This window comes from Pristis pectinata, chromosome 7 (genome assembly GCF_009764475.1).
Source record: "Pristis pectinata isolate sPriPec2 chromosome 7, sPriPec2.1.pri, whole genome shotgun sequence".
Taxonomy (NCBI): domain Eukaryota; kingdom Metazoa; phylum Chordata; class Chondrichthyes; order Rhinopristiformes; family Pristidae; genus Pristis; species Pristis pectinata.
Window position 1 is genome coordinate 53,493,525 of NC_067411.1, and position 17,706 is coordinate 53,511,230.

General features: G+C 43.0%; 1 protein-coding gene across 1 annotated transcript in view; it reads right to left on the reverse strand.

Moving 5' to 3' along the window:
- LOC127572587 (signal-transducing adaptor protein 1-like) overlaps positions 1-17,706 on the reverse strand; it is a 94,096-nt gene that overhangs the window by 24,852 nt on the left and 51,538 nt on the right. The window contains exons 6-8 of the mRNA XM_052020006.1: positions 15,712-15,781; positions 5,693-5,795; positions 226-402 (exon numbers count right to left, since the gene is read on the reverse strand). Of these exons, the coding sequence (XP_051875966.1) occupies positions 226-402; positions 5,693-5,795; positions 15,712-15,781 (350 nt within the window). The remainder of the gene's footprint in view (positions 1-225; positions 403-5,692; positions 5,796-15,711; positions 15,782-17,706) is intronic.

Genomic DNA, 17,706 nt, shown 5'->3' on the forward strand with positions numbered 1-17,706 from the left:
ATGCAATTAGGGAAATCCTGATGATATAAATCCATCCTAAACCGAATGTAAGGTATAAATGATTCCTTTTGTGAGAATGAGCTATACTGATCTCTATATGGGATTCCTCTCTGCTATACCTCTCCCTGTTGCCTTCAAAATCTTTCATAACTAGCTGCTTGTTAAACTTAGCTATGACACTATATTATCTGACATTATATTATCAAATCAACAAACAAGCCCTGCCTGGTTTTAACAGTTGTTGCTTTAAAGGCAGCTTTTGTTGAGAATTGCATGGCTTTTGCATCATTCCTGGTGTGCCTGGGTATTCAGATGGTGATATTGAGAGACGCTGAATTGGAGCTACTCTTGACATTGGCAACAGCTTCATTTGTACCCTTTTGTGTTGATCTTTGGACATCTCTGCAAAAAAAAGTGAAAAATTGTTACCTTTATCTCTTACAAAATCATCAAATCTAAACCAAAATATTAACTCATTCCAATACACAACCAAGGTTCCAAGCCTGGCTTGTGGTTACCTTATATTCAGAATTATATTTATAGAACTGCTGCAATAGTAGCTGTTAGCATAACGTTATTGCAGTGCTAGTGATTGGGGGTCAATTCCTGCCGCTGTCTGTAAAGAGTTTGTACATTCTCCCCGTGGCTGTCTGCGTGGGTTTCCTCTGGGTGCTCCAGTTTCCTCCCTCATTCCAAAAGATATATGGGTTAGTAGGTTAACATGGGTGTAATTGGGTGGCACGGGCTCATTGGGCTGGAAGGGCCTGTTACCGTGCTGTAAGTTAAATCTACTTCATCTAAAATAGCTGCTAGGCTATCTGAAATCTACTGTCTTCCACAAATGGGTGATCTGCTAGCCATTTTGGTCAGCCATATTGATGAGAATTTTTAAAGGGGATTTGAGGGGTAGGTTTTTTTACACAGAGAGTGGTTGGTATCTGGAACTCCCTGCCAGAGGAGGTGGAGGAGTCAGATACAATTAACTATATTTAAGGGACTTTTAGGCAGACACAAATAGGCAAGGTATAAAAGGATATGTTATGGTGTAGCTAAATGGAGCAAAACTGTCAACATGTCCTATATCTGTGCTATATGACTCTATGATTAATCCTGTCCATTTTCTCCGATACTGATTTTTATAAGGTTCTGTTTTAAGTGTTTTATAAGTTTTAATCGGGAAGAGTGGGGGCTGGACTGCACAGGCACAGCGTGGGCAGTTTAGAAAGCGGGGAGGGAAAATATCTTCGGGGGCTTCATGGGTTTCACTTCAGAAGAATTTGGAGCAGATATGTTTTTCTTTTTTATCTTTTTTAATAGGGTTTTAATTATAAGGGTTAGTTTTTAATAGGGTTATTATTAGGGTTAGATTTTTATAAGGTTCTGTTTTAAGTGTTTTATAAGTTTTAATCGGGAGGAGTGGGGGCTGGACTGCGCAGGCGCGGCGCTGGCAGTTTATAAAGCAAACCGCCATATCCAGTGGGCAGCGGAGTGAGAGGGAGCAGAGTGTTTTGGGCTTCGGTGTAAAGGGGCGAGGAAAGGTAGGTGACTTGAGGAAAGGAAAGGGTATGAGTGTGGTATCCTGTACTCAAGTGTCAGATGTGGGAGTTCCCAGAGTCTCCCTGCCTCTGGGAAGGCTACATCTACACCAGGTGTGTTGAGCTGCAGCTCCTGAAGGACTGTGTTAGGGAACTGGAGATGCAGCTCGATGACCTGCGTCTGGTCAGGGAGAATGAGGAGGTGATAGAAAGGAGTTATAGGCAGGTGGTCACACCGGGCCACAGGAGTCAGGCAAGTGGGTCACAGTCAGGAGGGAGAAGGGGAAGGGGAAGAGTCAGGTACTAGAGAGTGCCCCTGTGGCTGTACCCCTTGACAATAAGTACTCCTGCTTGAGTGCTGTTGGGGGAGACAGCCTACCTGGGGGAAGCAACAGTGGCAGTGCCTCTGGCACAGAGTCCGGAAAGAGAGAGGAGGGCACTAGTGATGGAGGATTCTATAGTTAGGTGGGCAGACAAGCGATTCTGTGGACGCAGGAAAGAAACTCGGAAGGTAGTTTGCCTCCCAGGTGCCAGGGTCCGGGATGTTTCAGATCGTATCCAAGATATCCTGAAAGGGGAGGGAGAACAGCCAGAGGTCGTGGTACATATTGGTACCAACGACATAGGTAGGGAAAGGAATGAGGTCCTGAAAAAAGACTATAGAGAATTAGGAAGGAAGTTGAGAAGCAGGACCTCAAAGGTAGTAATTTCCGGGTTACTGCCTGTGCTAAGTGACAGTGGGTATAGGAACAGAATGCAGAGGAGGTTAAGTGCGTGGCTGAGGGATTGGAGTAAGGAGCAGGAATTCAGATTTCTGTATCATTGGGGCCTCTTTTGAGGCAGGTATGACCTGTTCAAAGAGGACAGGTTGCACTTGACTCCCGGGGGGACCAGTATCCTGGCGGGAAGGTTTGCTAAGGCTACTGGAGAGGGTTTAAACTAGAATTGTTGGGGGGTGGGATCCGAACTGGAGAGACTGGGGAAGAGGCGTTTGGTTCTCAAATAGAGAAAGCTAGTAGTAGGTATGATAGGCAGGTGATAGAGAATGGACGTGCTCAGACAGGTTTGAGATGTGTCTATTTTAATGCAAGGAGTATTGTGAACAAGGCGGATGAGCTTAGAGCTTGGATCAATACTTGGAGCTATGATGTGGTGGCCATTACGGAGACTTGGATGGCTCAGGGACTGGAATGGTTGCTTCAAGTGCTGGGCTTTAGATGTTTCAGAAAGGATAGGGAGCGAGGCAAAAGAGGTGGGGGAGTGGCACTGTTGATCAGAGATAGTGTCACAGCTGCGGAAAAGGTGGACATTGTGGAGGGACTGTCTACGGAGTCTCTGTGGGTGGAGGTTAGGAACAGGAAGGGGTCAATAACTTTACTGGGTGTTTCTTATAGGCCACCCAATAGTAACAGGGATATCGAGGAGCAGATAGGGAAGCAGATCCAAGAAAGGTGTGAGAATAACAGAGCTGTTGTGATGGGGGATTTTAATTTCCCAAACATCGATTGACATCTCCAGACAGTGAGGGGTTTAGATGGGGAGGAGTTTGTTAAGTGTGTTCAGGAAGGATTCTTGACACAATATGTAGATAGGCCTACAAGATGAGAGGCTGTACTTGATTTGGTATTGGGAAATGAACCTGGTCAGGTGTCAGATCTCTCAATGGGTGAACATTTTGGTGATAGTGATCATAATTCTATCTCCTTTACGTTAGCACTGGCGAGAGATAGGAACAGACAGACTAGAAAGGCGTTTACTTGGATTAAAGGGAATTATGAGGCTCTCAGGCAGGAAATTGGAAGATTAGATTGGGAACAGATGTTCTCAGGGTAAAGTACAGAAGAAATGTGGCAAATATTCAGGGGATATTTATGCGGAGTTCTGCATAGGCATGTTCCAATGAGACAGGGGAGTCACGAGAGGATACAGGAACCATGGAGTACAAAGGCTATAATAAATCTCGTCAAAAGGAAAAGAAAAGCTTACAAAAGGTACAGAGAGCTAGGTAATGTTAGAGATCTGGAAAAGTATAAGGCTAATAGGAAGGAGCTTAAGAAGGAGATTAGGAGAGCCAGAAGGGGGCATGAAAAGGCCTTGGGGGCCAGGATTAAGGAAAACCCCAAGGCATTCTACAAGTATGTGAAGTGCAAGAGGATAAGATGCAAAAGAATAGGGCCTATCAAGTGCAGCAGTGGGAAAGTGTGTATGGATCTGGAAGAAATAGCGGAGGTACTTAATGAATACGTCAGTATTCACTACGGAAAAAGATCTGGGGGATTGTAGTGGGGAACTGCAGCAGGCTGAAAAGCTTGAGCATGTAGACATTAGGAAAGAGGAGGTGTTGAAACTTTTGGAAAGCATCAAGTTGGATAAGTCGCCGGGACCGGATGAGATGTACAGCAGGCTGCTGTGGGAGGTGAGGGAAGAGATTGCGGAGCCTCTGATGATGATGTTTGAATCGTCGATGGAGACGGGAGAGGTTCCGGAAGATTGGAGGGTTGCGGATGTTGTTCCCTTATTCAAGAAGGGGAGTAGGGATAGCCCAGGGAATTATAGACCGGTGAGTCTCACCTCAGTGGTTGGTAAGCTAATGGAGAAGATCCTGAGAGGCAGGATTTATGAACATTTGGAAAGGTATAATATGATTAGGAATAGTCAGCATGACTTTGTCAAGGGCAGGTCCTGCCTTACGAGCCTGATTGAATTTTTTGAGGATGTGACTAAACACATCGATGAAGGGAGAACAGTAGATGGATTTCAGCAAAGTGTTTGATAAGGTACCCCATGCAAGGCTTATTGAGAAAGTAAGGAGGCTTGGGATCCAAGGGGGGATTGCAGTGTGGATTCAGAACTGTCTGGCCCACAGAAGGCAAAGAGTGGTTGTTGAAGGGTCGTATTCTGTGTGGAGGTCGGTGACCAGTGGTGTACCTCAGGGATCTGTCCTGGAACCCTTACTCTTTGTGATTTTTATAAACGACCTGGATGAGGAAGTGGAGGGATGGGTTAGTAAGTTTGCAGATGACACAAAGGTTGGGGGTGTTGTGTATAGTTTGGAGGGCTGTCAGAGGTTACAGAGGGACATAGACAGGATGAAAAGTTGGGCTGAGAAGTGGCAGATGCAGTACAACCCAGATAAGTGTGAAATGGTTCATTTTGGTAGGTCAAATATGATGGCAGAATATAGTCTTAATGGTAGGACTCTTGGCAGTGTGGAGGATCAGAGGGATCTTGGGGTCTAAGTCCATAGGACGCTCAAAGCGGCTGCACAGGTTGACTCTGTGGTTAAGAAGGCACATGGTGTATTGTTCTTCATCAATTGGGGAATTGAATTTAGGAGCCGAGAGGTATTGTTGCATCTATATAGGTCCCTGGTCAGACCCCACTTGGAGTACTGTGCTCAGTTCTGGTCATCTCACTACAGGAAGGATGTGGAAGCCATAGAGAGGGTGCAGAGGAGATTTACTAGGATGCTGCCTGGAATGCGGAGCATGTCTACTGAAAGTAGGTTGAGGGAACTCGGCCTTTTCTCCTTGGAGCGATGGAGGATGAGGGGGGACCTGATAGAGGTATATAAGATGATGAGAGGTATTGATCAGGTAGATAGTCAGAGGCTTTTCCCCAGGGCTGAAATGGTGGCCACAAGAGGACATAGGTTTAAGGTGCTGGGGAGTAGGTATAGAGGAGATGTCAGGGGTAAGTTTTTTACTCAGAGAGTGATGAATGCGTGGAATGGGCTACTGGCAACGGTGGTGGAAGCGGATACGATAGGGTCTTTTAAGAGACTGTTGGATAGGTACATGGAGCTGAGAAAAATAGATGGCTCTGGGTAAGCCTTGTAAGTTCTAGGGTAGGGACATGTTCGACACAGCTTTGTGGACCGAAGGACCTGAATTGTGAGGTAATTTTTCTATGTTCTATATTTCTAAGTGCTGTACTGCCAGATGAGACATTAATCATGGCTCCATTTATCCCTGTGGGTAGACATAAAAGATCCATCGAGGGCCTGGCCAATATTTAAAGTTGTGACATAAAACAGAGTTTTCTTTGTATTTTAAATGTGTTCTATTCCTTGTTGAAATCAGAATGTTCTGAATGTGACACTATATAAGATATTAAATGTCCCCAAGCCCATATGTAGTGTGGACGTGCAAACATACCAATTTTGTTGGCATACTCTTTAGGATCTAAGTATGGTTTCAAAACTCCATTGGTCACTTTTATAAAATGATCAACAACTTCCTGAAGGGTGGAGTATGTGACCTATTGAACAGAAGAAAAATGGCTGTTTAGTTATTTAGTTGGAATTATGCAACTCCTTATCCCCCAGTTCTTACCTAATGCCTATGGTACATAGATTCCTGATACTCACCTAAAGCTGTTACCTAAACATCCGTTCTTGATTTAACTCATCTTCTCTCCATTTAGGTGGACCTTCTACTGCAATAATTTAATTAATCCAGAATAATCTCTGATTAATTCAGTACAAACAAGCTGCATCCTATTTCTTTCACAAAAATTCATAAACATTAGAATAACTGAGCAGCAAATGCAGCTGAACTGATAACCAAAATACAGGGGAACCTGACCCAACACAATGTTAACTCTGGCTCTGCAGTTTAACAGGCATTTAGTCATTGTATTGCTCTTACCCTGAGTGGTTTCCTCAAGACCACATGGAGCAATATCGTTCTAAAGCGGTATTACAATGCTGATGAACCAGAAAAAAGGAACTGAGGGTATTTTTAAGATGGATTTTCCTGCCTCTCTCCCTAAATTGATCTTTTGTTATTGAACTTGCATTTTCTCCCTTTATATATAGGTGCTAATATACCACATTTTTGTTGAATCAGAATGGGAATAGAAAAGACAGTCATTCGACCCATTATGTCCAAGCCAGCTTTCTAGCAGAGCAACTCATTAGTTCCACCCACTAGCCTTCTTTACATTGCCTTGCAAATTTTTCTCCACCATATATTTATTTTATCCCCTTTCCAAGGCCACAATGAAACCACCTCCACCACATCCGATGGAAGTACATTCCAGGTTCCAACCACATATTGTATAAAAGCATTTTTTCCTTATGTCGCTCTTAATTCTCTTCCTTTTTCTTTTACACCTGTGACCCCACTACCAAAGCGAGCACTTGCCACTTTCCATTGTGTCCAGGCCCCTCATCATTTTATTTACTTCTTTCAAATCTCCCCTCAGCTTTCTTTTCACCAAAGAAAGCAGTTCCAGCCTCTCACATCTGTCCTTGTAAGTGTAGTCCTCAACTCAGAAACCATTCTTGTAACTCTCCTTTTGACCCTCTCTACTGCTTTCACTTCTTTCCTATAAAGTGTTGACTAGAATTGAACATAGAACTTCAGCTGAGGCCAGAACAGTGTTTTAAAAAAATTCAGCAGGATTTCCCTACTTTTATACTCAATGCTTCTATTGAAAAAAAAACAGAACTTACTAATTACTTTCTCAACCTACCCTGATACTTTCAATGACTTGAGCACACATAATCCCAGCTCCATCTGCTTCAACACTCCTTTTAGAAGAGTACCCTTCATTTTACATTGCCTCTCCTCATCTTTCTTCCAAAACTGCATCACCTCACATTTCTCTGCATTAAACTTCATCTGCCATGTGTCAGTCCAATCTGTTTACCTACTGCTACAATCTATCACCATCCTCTCTGCAGTTGACAATACTGCCAAGCTTTGTGTCATCCACAAATTTAGAAATTGTGGTTTTCATCACCAAATCCAGATCATTAATGTAGATGAACTAAAGCAATGGCCCCAAAACTGATCTCTGGGAAACAAAACAATTCATCTTCCTCCAGTCCAAGAAACAATCAACTTAGGAAAATTAGTAAGTACTGTGATCAGTGCTCGGGTGGTCCCCAAGCAAGATTGATAGAAAATAATTTTTAAAGTTTGTCAGAGGACATTTAAATTATAAACAAAAGAAACAAGAGCAGGTGTAGGCTAAATGGCCCCTCATGTCTAATCTGCCATTCAATTAGAACATGACTGATCTAATCTTTGACCTCAATTCCACCTTGCTGCACAATCTCCACAACTTTGCGGAAATCCATCTCTGCCCTTAACACACTCAATGGCTCAGAATTCGCAGCTCTCTGGGGCAGAGAATTCTGAAAATTCATAATCCCCTGAGAGAAGTTCTTCCTCATCTTAGTCTCAAGTGGCTGACCCCTTCTCCTCAGAATATGTGTGTTTTAGTCTTACACATCAGGAGAAACATCCTCTCAGAATCATCCCCCACAAACCCCCTCAGAAACTTGTATTCCTAAGATCCCTTCTCACTTTTCTTCTTAGCTCCAATCTGTTTATTCTTTTCTCATAACTCCCTCATCCAAGCAACCAATGAAATACAACCTTCCCTGCATTGTTGCTAAGTCAAGTTTATTCTACCTCACAAAAAGGAAGCCAAAGCTGTATACGTTACTCCAGATGTGGTCTCACCCATGCCCTACACAAGGATTCTTTACTCTTGAACTCCATCTTCCTACCTGCATGGTAACTTCTGTGTTTCTTGTACAAGAATGTTAGGCCAGGACTAGACTATTGTATGCAGTTCTAGTCACCACACGAGAGGAAGAATGTGACTGCACTGGAGAGGGTGCAGAAGAGATTCATTGAGATAGTGCTCGGGATGGAACTTTTCAGTTATGAGGAGAGACTTGATAAGGCTGAGTTTATTTTCCTTGGAGCGGAGGAGGATGAAGTCTGGCCAACCAACTAGATGGAGTGTTCAAGGACATCTTCAACCTCTCACTGCTACAGTCCAAGGTTCCTACCTGCTTCAACAGGGCAGCAATCATTTTGAGTGCCCATGAAAAGCAGGGTGAGCTGTCTCAATGACTATTGCCTGGGAGTACTCACATCTACCATAATGAAGTGCTTTGAGAAGTTGGTTATGGCTATAATTAACTCCTGCATGAGCAAGGACCTGGACCCACTGCAGTTCACCTACCGCCACAACAGGTCTACAGCAGACACAATCCTACTGGATCTGCACTCTGCTTTGGAGCACCTAGACAACCACGAGACATACATCAGGCTACTGTTTATCAACTACAGCTCAGCGTTCAACACCATCATTGCCTCAGTACTATTAACCAAGCTACAAAACCAAGGCTTCTGTACCTCCCTCTCTGCAAATGGATTCTCACCTTCTTCATCAGAAGACCACCATCAGTGCGGATCGGTAGTAACATCTCCTCCTCACTGGCTATCAACACAGGCGCACATCAAGGATGTGTGCTTAGCCCACTGCTCTATTCTCTCTACATTCATGACTGTGTGGCTGAGCACAGCTCAAACGTCATCTATAAATTTGCCAATGACACCACTGTTGGTAGAATCTCAGATGGCAATTAGGAGGCTTACAGGAGTGAGATAGACCAGCTGGTTGAGTGGTGTCGCAATAACAACCTCGCTCTTCATGTCAGCAAAACCAAGGAACTGATTGTGGACTTCAGGAAAGGGAAGTTGGGAGAACACACACCTGTCCTCATTGAGGGGTCAGCAGTGGAAAGGGTGAGGAGCTTCAAGTTCCTGGGCATCAACATCTTAGAGGACCTATGCTGGGCCCAACACATTGATGCAATCACAAAGAAGGCACATCAACAGCTCTACTTCACTAGGAGTTTGGGGAGATTTGGTATGTCACCAAAGAATCTTGCAAATTTCTATAGATCTACGGTGGAGAGCATTCTGACTAGTTGCATCACCGCCTGGAATGGAGGCTCCAATGCACAGGATCACAAGAGGCTGCAAAGAGTTGTAGACTCAGCCGGCTCCGTCATGGGCACAACCTTCCCCACCATCGAGGTCATCTTCAAGAGTCGGTGCTTCAAGAAGGCAGCATCCATCATTGAGAACCCTTACCACCTGTAACACGCTCTCTTCTCATTACTTACCATCAGTGAGGAGGTACAGGAGCCTGAAGATCCACACTCAATGTTTCAGGAACAGCTTCTTCCCCTCCGCCATCAGATTTCTGAATGGTCTGTGACCATATGGTCCATGAATTTAAATCTTTTTTTAAATTTAAAATTTAAAAAATACCTCATTATTCCTTTTCTCGTATTATTTATTTGTTTATCTACCTACTTATTTATTTATTTGTTTGTTTGTTTACTTATGTGATTTATAGATTTTTATATCTGCACTGTGCTGTTGCTGCAAAACAACAAATTTCACATCATATGTCAGTGATAATAAATTTGATTCTGATTCTGGTTCAGCTGCAGCTACTGACTGACTGCATTTAGGAGCTGGAGCTGGATGTACTTTGGATCGTCCGAGATGCTGATAAGAGTTTTAATGAGGTGGTCACACCTAAGGTGCAGGCAGCAGATAGTTGAGTGGCCACCAGGGGAGGTAAAGTGAGCAGCCAAACAGTGCAGGACTGTACCATTCCCCTCAGCAACAAGTATACACCTTTCGATGCTGCTGGGGGGGATGACCTATCAGCGCACAGCAGCAGCAGCCAGGTCGGTAGCGCTGTGACTGGCTCTGAGGCTGAGCAGGAAAGGGTAAAGTCAGTCAGAGCAATAGTACTAAAGGACTCAATAGTTAGGGGGACGGATAGGTGATGGAGTTTTGCCTCCCAGGTTCCAGGGTTGAGCATGTCTTGGAGCGGCTGCAGAACATTCCCAAGGGGGAGAGTGGGCAGCCGGAGGTCATGGTGCACATTGGCACCAACGACATAAATAGAAAGGCGGAAGAGGTCCTGTGCAGTGAGTATAGGGAGTTAGGAAAGACACTGAAAAGCAGGACCTCAAGGGTAGTAATCTCTGGATTATTCCCAGTGCTACATTCTAGTCAGGGCAGGAATAGAATGATAGAACAGATGAATATATGGCTGAGGATCTGATACAGGAGGGGGGGGTTTCAGGTTCTTGGATCATTGGAACCTCTTCTGAGTTAGGGGCAACCTGTACAAGAGGGACGGGTTGCATCTTAGCTGAAGGGGAACTAATACTCTGGCCGGGAGGTTCACTGGTGCTGCTAGGGAGGGTTTAAACTAGTTTGGCAGGGGGGTGGGAACCAGAGCACCAGGTAAAAATGTGGAGGGATTGAGGGAAAGATAGATGTCATGACCAGTAGGTCTTTAAAGACAGGCAGGAACAAGGTAACAGACACAATAGGACAGATGGGTTGAAGTGTGTTTATTTTAGTGTGAGGAGTATTAAGAGTAAGGGTGATGAACTTAGAACATGGAACTGTGATGTTGTGGCCATTACAGAGACTTGGTTGAGAGAGGGACAGGACTGGATGCTTAATGTTCCAGTGTTTTGATGTTTTAGAAAAGAGAGGAGGTAAAAAGAGTTTGGGGGGTTGGAGTTGCCCTATTAGTCGGGGACAATATCACAGCTGCACTCAGAGGGGACATAATGGAGGGCTCATCCACTGAGTCTATATGGGTAGAACTCAAAAATAAGAAAGGTGTAATCACTCAGATGGGATTATATGACAGATCCCTCAATAGCCACCAGGACAACTGAGGAACAGATATGCAGGCAGATTAGGGAAAGGATCAAAAACAACAGGGTTGTTGACGTGGGTGACTTCAACTTCCCCATTATGTACTGGCATCTACCTCGTGCAAGAGATTTAGACGGAGCAGAAGTTGTTAGGTGCATCCAGGAGGGTTTCAAGTCCAACAGGAGGAGGGGCTACGATTAAGCTTAATTATGGACCTCGCAGGAGAGTATTGAATTAGGGCAGCTCAAATTATGAGAGTATTAGGCAGGAACTAGGGAAAGTTAATTGGGAACAGCTGTTTTTGGGCAAGTCCACATCTGACATGTGGAGGGTGTTGAAAGACCAATTGCACAGAGTACAGGACAGGTACGTTCCAGAAAGAAGGAAGGACAAGGATGACAAGGTAAGGGAACCTTGGATTAGGAGAGAGGTGGTGAATTTAGTCAAGAAGAAAAGGGAAGCGTATGTAACGTTTAGGAAGCTAAAATCAAACAGAGCCCTTAAGTGTTATAAAGAAGCTAGAAAAGAGGAATTAGGAGAGCCAGAAGGGGCCATAAAAAGTCTTTGACAAGTAGGATTAAAGAGAATCCGAAGGCATTCTATACATACATCAAGAGCAAGAGGATAACTAGGGAGAGTCACAGTCATAGTGTCATAGTGTCATACGGCACAGAAACAGGCCCTTTGACCCGCTGAGTCTGTGCCGACCATACACACCCTTTTACGCTAATCCTACACTAATCCCATTTTATTTCTCCTTGCATTCGCATCAACACCCCCAGATTCTACCACTTACCCTTACTCTGGTGACAAGTTATAGCGGCCAATTAACCTACAAACCCACACATCTTTGGGATGTGGGGGGGGAAACTGGAGCATAGAATCATAGAGAGTGGGACCACTCAAGGATAAAGGAGGGAACATGTACTTGGAGGTGGAGGATGTGGGCGAGGTCCTAAATGAGAACTTTGGGTTGGTATTTTCCAAGGAGAAGGTTGTAGAGGATAGTGATATCAGTGTGGAGCATGATAATATGCTAGGGCATTTTTGAGATAAAGAAAGAGATGATGTTGGGTCTCCTGAAGGAATGTTGAGGTGGATAAGTCCCCAGGGCCTGATGGGTTATTGAGGCAAGAGATGAGATTGCTGGGGCCTTACCCAAGACATTTATGTCTTCTCTGGCTACAAGCAAGATCCCAGAGGACTGGTGAGTAGCTAATTGTGTTCCTTTGTTCAAGAAGGGAGAAGGGGATAATCCTGGAAATTATAGTCCAGTGAGTCTCATGTCAGTGGTAGGGAAGCTATTGGAGAGGATTCTTTGGGACTGGACTTATAAGCATTTGGAAAAGCATGGCCTAATTAAGGACAGCTAGTATGGCTTTGTGCAGGGCAGTCATGTCTTACTAACTTGTTTTGAATTTTTCAGGAAGGTGACTGAGTTGATTGATGAAGGTAGAGCTGTGGATGTTGCTACATGGATTTTAATAAAGCTTTTGACAAGGTCCCTCAGAGAGAAGTTTATAAGATTATGAGAGGAACAGATAGACAGCCGGTATCTCTTTTTCCCAGGGTCGAAATGTCTAATACTTAGGGCAAGCATTTCAGGTGAGGGGGGGTAAGTTCAAAGAAGATGTATGGGGCAATTATTTTACACAGAGAGTGGTGGGTGCCTGGAATGTGTTGCCTAGGGTGGTAGTGGACACAAATATGTTAGAGTCATTTAAGAAGCTCTTAGATAGGCACATGAATGTGCAGAGAATGGAGGGATATGGGGGCCGTGTCAGCAGAAGAATTGTTAGTTTAATTAGGCATTTAATTACTAATTCAATTAGTTTGGCACAACATTGTGGGCCTCAAGGCCTGTTCCTGTGCTGTATTGTTCTATGTTCTATGTCAAAAAAAATAAACAAAGTGAGCAACATCTACAGCTCTGCCTTCGTCAATCCTCTTTGTCACCTCTTCAAAAAACTCAATCAAATTCATGAGACATGATTTCCCATGCATAAAGCCATGCTGTCTCTCCCTAATCAAATGCCTTTTCAAATGTGGGTAGAGCCTTTCTTTCAGAATCCCCTCCAGCAACTTTCCCATCACTAATGTTAGTCTCATTGACCTATAGTTCCCTGGCTTGTTCTTGTAGCCCTTCTTAAATAAAGTCACAACATTTGCCACCCTCCAATCTTCCAGTACCTCACTGGACATCACTCTACTCTTTCCTGAATTCCCTAGCTTCCATGGCCTTCTCCATGGTAAATATAGAGGAGAAATTTAAGGTCATGCCCATTTCCTATGGTTCCACACGGACAATCACATTAATCCTTAAGGGAAACTATTCTCTCCCTAGTTGCCCTTTTGCTCCTAATATACTTTTAGAATCTCTTAGGATTCTCTTGTACTTTATCTGGCAGAGCTACCTCATGTCTTCTTATTGCCTCCCTGATTTCCTTCTTGTGTACTCCTACATCCCTTATTCTTCTATATTATTTGGTCCCAGCTGCCTATACCTGACATATGACTCCTTCATTTTACTGACCAAAGCTTTAATATCCCTTGTCAACCAAGGTTCCCTAATCCTGTCAGCCTTGCCCTTCGCTCTAACAGAAACATCCTGGTCCTGAACTCTCCTTTACCTGCAAACAGACTCCTCTCCCACTCAACTTTCGCAAATTCTTATCTAATGCTACCAAAATTAGCTTTGTCACAGTTTAGGACTTTAATTTGTGGACTAGTCTTATCTTTCTCCACAACTATTTTAAAACTAATAGAACTATGCTTACTGGTCCTAAAGTGCTCCACCATTGAGACCTCTGGGAGAATCTAGGACTAGGGTGATGGAAGCAGTGTTTTTAAGACAAACAGATACTTGAAGAGGGTAAAAGGATGTCATTGGTAGATGGGATTGAAAGTTGTTGTTACAATCAGATCAGCTTTGATGTTACTACATGGCAAAGCAGGTTTGAGGAGCCAAGTGGCTGACTCTGATTCCTAACTTGTATGTTTAAAGATACCCATCTATCTTTACACTGTAAGCAAACTTGGTTACAAACAATTCGTATAGATTGTAAATACTGAGGCCTTGGGACACACAACTACTTGCAGATCACCAACCCTGAAAATGACCTGTTTGTACCTATTCTGGTTTTTAATAGTTAACCAAATCTCTCTATCCATGCAAATATATCTCATTCAATATCATCAAATCTCTAATAATCTATAAATTTTGATCCAATCAAACGGCTCCTGGAAATCCAACCATGTTCACTAGTTCCCCTTCATCCATCCTGCTAGCTACATTGTCAATGAACTTCAATGAAATTATCACACATAGTTTCCCTTTCAAAAAGTCATGTTGACACTGTCTAATAGTATAATGATTTTCTTAGTGTCATATTAGTATTTTCTTAATGACAAATTTCTACAAATCCCAAAGAACTGGATAAAAATAGACCTTTAGATTGCAGTGAAGTTAACAAGTTGACTGATGTCTTTGAGGAATGGGAGCCTACCACCTCTACGTAATCCAATCTCTATTTAATTCCAGACTAACTGCCAAGACAGTTGGACATGCAGTAATTTCCCTCTGACCAGATAATAATGTACTAAATTTCCATTGTATGGGTATTTAACTTCAATGGGAGGTCAATAGAAATTCCAAACAATTGCTTGAACATGGTGTGTCCATGGCAAGAGAATTCTGTGCCAATTTTCTCCATCATCATCTTGGTGAGATCTTTTGACGTGCTCATAAGCCATGAAGGAATTGCTAAATTGAATGGATTTTTATTCCTTTGACTCTGGCCTTGAAATCATTTTGTGCAGTTTTGGCTGTGTGCCACTGCAAACTTCAGCAGCATTTGAACACTATTGAACAAAAGTGCAGTTCTACTTCCTTGGAAAATGCACCATGTGGAACCAAATCTAGGTCCAGGGGATTGGGTGGTGTGCGAGAGGATTGCAATGCAGAATTTAGGCATTTTGGACTCACTATCTCAATCTGGGGCCACAGTCCTAACAGGAGGATTCGGGCCATTGGGAGGTCAGAGGGATTAGTCAAGGCCAAGTACAATCAGGCAGCTGGGGAAGGTGAGGGAAGAAGGATGGAAATTAAACATGGGACTTAAATGTGAAATCCTAGTCTGCTCCAGCAGTTGTAAAACCTAGTTGTGATAGGAATGACTAATAACTGTTGCTCGTGGAACAATGCAATATAATTTTCATGGCAACACCACAAAATGATGTTGAGGAGGAAATATTTTACTTTACATGAGACTGATATGAAAAATCCAAGTGTGACCCATGCTAGAAAATGCACAGTTGAACTTGCTGTTTCACTCCAAGAAAATGCATTTTCAATTGTTTAGTGCTGAATTATCCACTGAATTTTCAGAAGCAAAGATGGGTTGTCAAAAATAAGTTAATATTTCAAAGGATTCCCAATATTTTGGGGTGTATCAATATTTGGAGGCAATACACTGTAAAGAAAGACTTGGAACTTGTACCAACGTTGTCCAAACTTCTCACACTGGCAGCTGTTCTCCCCTTCCACTTTCAAATTCAAACATTAGCGGTTAAGGCCAAAATTTCAACCCATTGCCTGCAAGTTATACAACCTTGCTAAAATGAGCACAAGATCTTAAGCAATAGTAGGTACAGTAGGAGAAAAAACTCACTGGATTTTCCAGCCCGATGACAAATCCACTATCCTCACTTGTCACCTTGTAGTGTTTTATGACTCCTTTACTGAAAGATAAATGTTAAAATAAGCAATATTAATAATTCATTTCACCCAATGACAATGGACGTTGGAACATGACCTAGAAAGACGGAGAAATAGAAGAGTCTGGAGAAGAGTTAATGGTTATAGGGAACAGAAAATAATGTGCCACTGACCAGATCAATCATGAGGTTACAAAGTGGCAGAGCAGGCTTGAGAGACTAAATGGCTTACTCCTGCACCTATATTTTATCTTATGTAGAAATAATGGTATTCCTGTGCAGCTTTTCATTGGTGCAGTTTGGTGGAGAAAGCATGTTTGGGAGGCACAAGAGACACTATAAGACAAAATGTGAAATCCTGCTTTGTTTATTGTTTACTATTAGTATGGTGTGTATATTCAAAGGATTTTACATAGAAATTTACAGCAGAAAAATAGTTGTTATTGTGTTTCACCTCACGAAAAATATACTTTCAACTGTATAGTGCTGAAATAAAAAAGCACTATGCAATCAAAAACCTTGGTCACCATCAATCAGAAGAAAGGGAAAACGAATAGTATTTAGCTAGATTGGTTGACTTTCTGTTTCATTGTTCACCATGAACAGAAACTACACAACCTGCAATCTACAAGGTAGGATGTAATACCTTGGAAACACAGAGCACGAAAACAGATCCTTTAGCCCAACTGGTCAATGCCGAACAAGATGCCCCATCCAAGCTAGTTAGATTTGCCAGCATTTGGCCCATAAACTTCTAAACTTTTCCGATCCATGTACTTCTCCTACAGCCTTTTAAAAGATGTTATTGTACCTGCCACAACCACTTCGTCTGGCAGATCATTCAACATACATACCACCCTTTGTGTAAAAAAAGTTGTCCCTTAAGCTCCTATTAAATCTTTCCCCTCTCACCTTAAACCTATGCCCTATAGTTCTTGATTCCCCAACCCTGGGAAAAAGACTGAGTGTATTCACCTGATCTGTGCCCCTCATGATTTTATACACCACTATAAAATCACCTCTCCATCTCCTACCCTCCAAGGAATAAAGTCCTAGCCTGTCCAACCTCTCCCTATAACTCAGTCCCTCAAGTCCTGGCAACATCCTTGTAAATCTTTTCTGCACTCCTTCCAGTTTAATAACACCTTTCTTATATCAATGTGACCAAAACTGAACACAATACTCCAACTGCAGCCTCACCAGCATCTTGTACGACTACACCATGACCTCCCAACTTTTATACTCAATGCACTGACTGTTGAAGCCCAGCGTGCCAAAAGCCTTCTTCACCACCTTGTCTATCTGTGACTCCACTTTCAGGGAACCATGTACTTGTACTCCAATGTCCTGTTCTACAACACTCCCCAGGGCCCTGCCATTCACTGTGAAATTCCTACCTGGATTTGACTTTCCAAAATGCAACACCTCACATTTTTCTGAACTAAATTCCATTTGCCATTTCTTACTCAGCTGATCAAGATCCCCTGTAATTTTTGATAACCTTCTTCATTGTCCACTATACCACCTATTTTAGTGTCATCTTCAAACTTACTAACCATGCCTTATACATTCTTATACAAATTGTTGATATAGATGACAAACAACAATGGGCCCAGCACCGACCCCTGAGGCATAGACTAGTCACAGGCCTCCAATCCGAGAAACAGCATTCCACCAACACCCTCTGCTTCCTACCATCAAATCAATTGTCTATCCAATTACCCAGCTCTTCCTGGATTCCAAGCGATCTAACCTTGCAAAGCAGCTTACTATATGAAAACTTATCAAAGGCTTTCCTGAAGTCCATACAGACCATGTCTACCACCCTGCCCTCATAGATGTTCTTAGTCACATCATCAAAAGACTCCATTAAGTTCGTAAGACATGATCGCCCACACACAAAACCATGCTGGCTACCCCTAATCAACCCCTGTCTTTCCAGATCTACG